Source organism: Montipora foliosa, chromosome 2 (assembly GCF_036669935.1).
Source record: "Montipora foliosa isolate CH-2021 chromosome 2, ASM3666993v2, whole genome shotgun sequence".
Classification (NCBI taxonomy): domain Eukaryota; kingdom Metazoa; phylum Cnidaria; class Anthozoa; order Scleractinia; family Acroporidae; genus Montipora; species Montipora foliosa.
Window position 1 is genome coordinate 7,628,496 of NC_090870.1, and position 5,000 is coordinate 7,633,495.

The following is a 5,000-nucleotide window of genomic DNA, read 5'->3' on the forward strand; positions in this document are numbered from 1 at the left end:
TTGCAACCTGATGATCATGGAACTAAAATTTCCGGCGCTACTACAACTGCCGTGAAGCATGTATCATGGGCCTTAATCACATAGCGGCCATCGGTAGCCTCGCAGCTCCTACAAGGTCTCACCTGACTGGAGACCACCCTTGAGGTTTAACAAAAGAACAAATAACAGAAACAATGGCCCTTTTGTTTTAGGCCTAGGGTAACAGAAACAATGGCCCTTTTGTTTTAGGCCTAGGGTCCATTGTTTCTGTTATTTGTTCTTTTGTTAAACCTCAAGGGTGGTCTCCAATCAGGTGAGACCTTGTAAGAGCTGCGAGGTGACCCGCGGCCATGTTGAATCCCGAGGGATTGAACACTTTTGTTTTGCCCCACCGAAACTCGTCCCCAAACATTTCAACTCGAGGCTCGGGGTACGAAATATATTGTCTATGGCCAATATGGCCGCCGCGCGAATAAGGCCCATAATAATATAACAATATTAATAGTGATTGAAAAGAGAAACAAAAGATGCCAGTTTATTGATCCTTCCTGTATGCCATTTGACACTCACATTGAAAAGAAGGAAGAAGAGAAGTGTACATACTATTGTGACCTCGTGTATGAAACAAAAAGGATTTGGAAGATGAAAATAGTGGAAGTTATACCGGTTGCTGATAGGTGTGTTGGGGGGACAGTACACTCAGAGAAAAACGTCTCAGTGCAGAGTGGAGAACGAACTGCAAACTCAAACCGAATATGGCCTCGAGTCTGGGAAATTCATTTTATTTGCACTGATTTTGCATTTTGCATTCATTACAAAGCTGCATTTACATCTACAGCATCTTGCCATTCACTCCCTATATGTTTGAGGAATAATACTAAAACCATGGCAACAAAATTTTAACACCTTTATTTACTTAGACATGAGACATAACTGAGCCAATGAAGGCTCATATACAAAAATGTATGAGTCAACAAAAAAAATAATTTACAAAAATCTAGATGTCAATAAAATTATCAATAGTTAACCCATTGACCCCTGGAAGTGAGACTTAACAGATTTTACTCTGCCTAACTCCAAACGATTTTACTCGTTAACTAGGGAATTCCTAGGGCGTTTGAGGTGTTAGTGGGTTAAAGTGACTATGCCACACAAAATGATGTAATCTCATGACACCCAAAATGCCCGAAAAGTAGAACGAAACATTGCAATAACAACTTAAAACTGTTGAGCAACATAAAGGAAAAACAGCGAAAGGAAAGAGAAGCATCGATGAACGCAAATGGGCAAGATTGAAACAGATTGTATTTGGGCCGTAATTTTGCAAAAAGTCGGCCGACGTTTTCCAAGTTCATGGCAAATCGCCTGGATAAAGGTCGTTTTCGCTCAGAATCATCTTGTTTGCGATGTAATGATAATTTTATCAGTAAAGAAATTCCACATTACCATTTCCTAGTTTTAAACTCATGATTAACTAAAGATTTTCCTTAACACCCTAAAATAACGTGACAGAGCACCTTTAAGCAGTCAAATACTATGTTCCCTCCATTAACCCATTACAAAATTACCAATGCACTCACCCAAGCGAAGTTTAAGTCCCTTAAGTTGCATATTAATTCTTACCTAACATGATTAAGTAGACAGTTCAACGGTTGACATGCAATATAAGCATAAAATCTATGCCTAAAATAATTAGAGTTAGAACCAGTTAGCTTACTGCAATTTTCATAATTGTGCGGAATCTCATCTCGAGTGCCAACGGCCAAACTGCGTTGTGGCTTCCATCAATCAATGCATGACATAACCCACCAACCGACGGGTTTGTTTCCCACGGTACATTCGAACACGACATGGATGGAAAGCGATGGAATACGTACGAATCTTTTTACTGAAGAACCTCTAAAAAGAGATCAAAAATGGTATCCGAGCTGTGAACTAAACAAAAACTTCAATTCACCTTCCGGAGCCGGAGTCGATCTTCCCGGCTATGTTCGTAATTACGAGAATTGCAGTAATTTACTTCCACTTCCATGAAGGTTTTTGATACTAAACGTAATTTCAATTGCTTTTACAAAGAAGATAGAGAGCGGCGGCTTCTGCACATCCTCTATGCCTCATGGAAACTGTGACAAGATCTGTTTATAACTAATAGATTAAGGTGCATTAAAATAAAGTCATGACAGCAAAACGTTTCTGTTATTTTGTTGCCATTTCCTTTATATCCTGTATTCATTATATTCATTTGGCTGCACGTAGACTACAGAGAACTGCATACTACTGGCATAGAACTGTGACATTTAAAAAGACTGAAAGCAAATCTAACAGTAAAAATTGCTGTAAATTGAATCAATAAAAAGGTTACATGTAAGTTTATTTTTGCAGACCATGAATACTTGACCAAAATCAAGCGAAGAACAGTAATTTTTGTTAAGGCCTAAATTCCTCTGCACATTCCTTCACTGTCATCAGCAGCGGCTAAGCCACTGTGGATTTAGTCAAAACTAAGAAACTGTTTGCATATAAAATAAGTTCAATTCCCAGAGAATTAATTTTTTTTGAACAACAAGGTTGCCATGACATCATGCTCAAAGAAATAACCAAGCATTGTATCAGGGCTCGAAAATTTTTCTTGAGACATTCTTAAGTTAATAAGCTCACTGGTATTGTGACTTTCCTGCCAAGAGCGTGTGAGCTCTCTCCTACATTTGTTGCGCGAGCCAATCTTATGCTAAAGTACACGCAAAAAATAATGCCTTGAACTTACAAATATCACGAAAAATATATTTAACCTGGTTCTGAATTTCGAGTACTGCCAGTTCAATTCACCACTTGAATTGTCTCATTTTACGCTTTTGAAACGCCACAACAATAATGCAACTAGAGTCATCTTTCAATGAGAGAATTGTTAGGTACATGCATGATCAGCTACGTCTTCACTAATCCAGGAACTGAGATTTTGTAGCAGCTTGCTAGCCCCAACCAGGCTAGGAAGGTACTTTTTTCACTAGTCAAATGAAAACTTGAGATTTGTAGATTTTTCGTGCCCTTTTACTCCTTTTAATCTGGGTGCCAAAAAAGAAACACACTGCCACAATAATATTATATTAAAAAAAAAACCTAACTGCATTTTCTTGTAGCATTTGTTTTCTTTCATTGAAAGCTCTTTTTATATTTTTCTTTGTTTTTCTGTTTCCATCTCGTTTGTACTGTGGTAGTCTCTCAGGTTTTTGCATCACTTTTAAGCCAAAAATCAACCCCAGTACATGTATCACTTGCCACTTCACCCAAAGTGAAAACTCATTTGCCCGATGCGTAATCACGAAACTAGGAGCACACAAAATCTAAAATTTATCCACATACATATACAAACCCGCATAATCTTTCCCTAAATTAATTTTAAAACTATTTCAATTAGAACATGTGAAACGTATTAATCTGTGTTCGATAGCAGGACAAAGACCAATAAAATTCTACAATTTATCTGTACATATAGGCAAGCGTGGTCTTCTCTGTTGTGTATGAAACGTACTTACAGTGGGACGCGCTTTACCGTGCCCACCTAACCAAGTTTTTTACAAATTGTCCGTCAATCAGGATGTGTGAATTTGATTGACAGTCACGCCTCCTTGCAAAGTTCTCTCACAGCTGTAAGTCGAACACCGTTGCATGTGTTGTCGAGTTGACGTATTTGCACGTAATTGTCAGATGTGAAAATTTGTTGGGTGGCCACTGTAAGACGCGTTGCACTGTAATTCGGTTGCCCCACAACATCTCACCAAGGTGCAAAACTTATTAGCATTACTGCATCTTTAATTGTTGTGCGAACCTTAAGACGCACAACCTAAGACTTAGAAGGTTGGCACAACACCTCGAACTGTCGTTCTGGGGGCAGAGCGCACGTACCCTAGCTTCTACCTCTTGATAGAGCTCCTACACAGCCAATCCACGAGGTCATTGTATTTGATTAACTTTGAGTCTTCTTGTAGTACCCTTTAAAACGTTATAATCCTCATCGTCATCATAATTATTATTATCACGTTGTTATAGCTTGTCTACCTTAATGGGCAAATAGCACAGAACTGCATTTCCACTGACATTTCTCAAGTTTCCCCATTCATCCAGAGAAACGGGATAAACATCCTCTGGTGGGATTCGGATACCACTGTCAAATGGGAAACAGTTGATGATGAAATAAACCCGCCCCTCTATTTCAACTGCGCCAAGATTATTTGGAGGAATGTGACTTTGATCTACAACTGACCAAGAATTGTTTTCCTCATCATACACTTCAACAGCAGCTCTTTCGCCAGACGGTCTTCCATTGGATTTGTTAACAGAACATTTCCCTCCACCAACAAAGAGTTTGTCATTAACCACAAAAAGACTGGAAGCAAAATGGCATTTCTTTGTTGACGCCTTTTGTTCCCATGCATTTTGCTTTGGATCAAAACAATACATCACGGCAACTTCTGGTTGCCAGTTACCTTGGTTTGAAGAAGATGTAGATTGACATCCAAAATTAAATGTAGAAGTTGCAGTACTTCCAAATATGGAAGTGCTTGAATGTTGCACTCCACTGGAAGTGTTTGCTCCATTCACTGCTACTCCATGAAGCACAAATATACATGACTTAAAGACTACCACTGATTTATTGCAAAATGTTTCTTTAACTGCACTAAGGGTGGCACTCAAATTAGCAACACACTGCCACTGATTTTTAGGTATACTAAACCTTCGAGGTGCTTCTGAATGGTAAATTGCATAAATGTGATCCTCAACACTGCATAGGCTACCAATTTGATTGGCTGGACCACAAAATTGGGGAAGGGTTTCCCAAATGTTAGAAATTATGTTATAACGGTGTATGCCATAGGTATCACCTTTTAAGGTGGCTACGTAAAGGTAATTACCACACACTTCAGAACAAAAGCATGTTAAAGCCTCGGGCAGTTGTGCCATTGAAGATAAGGGTTTCCACATCTTCGTCTGAATGTCAAAATACTGTACTTGTGTCTGTGGAA

General features: G+C 38.9%; 1 protein-coding gene across 1 annotated transcript in view; it reads right to left on the reverse strand.

Annotated features, from left to right (window-relative positions):
* Positions 1-873: 873 nt before the first annotated feature.
* Positions 874-5,000, reverse strand: part of LOC137989082 (kelch-like protein diablo) — a 6,139-nt gene continuing 2,012 nt past the window's right edge. The window contains exon 2 of the mRNA XM_068834977.1: positions 874-5,000. This exon is cut by the window's right edge and continues 16 nt beyond it. Within this exon, the coding sequence (XP_068691078.1) occupies positions 4,021-5,000 (980 nt within the window). The 3' untranslated portion in view covers positions 874-4,020.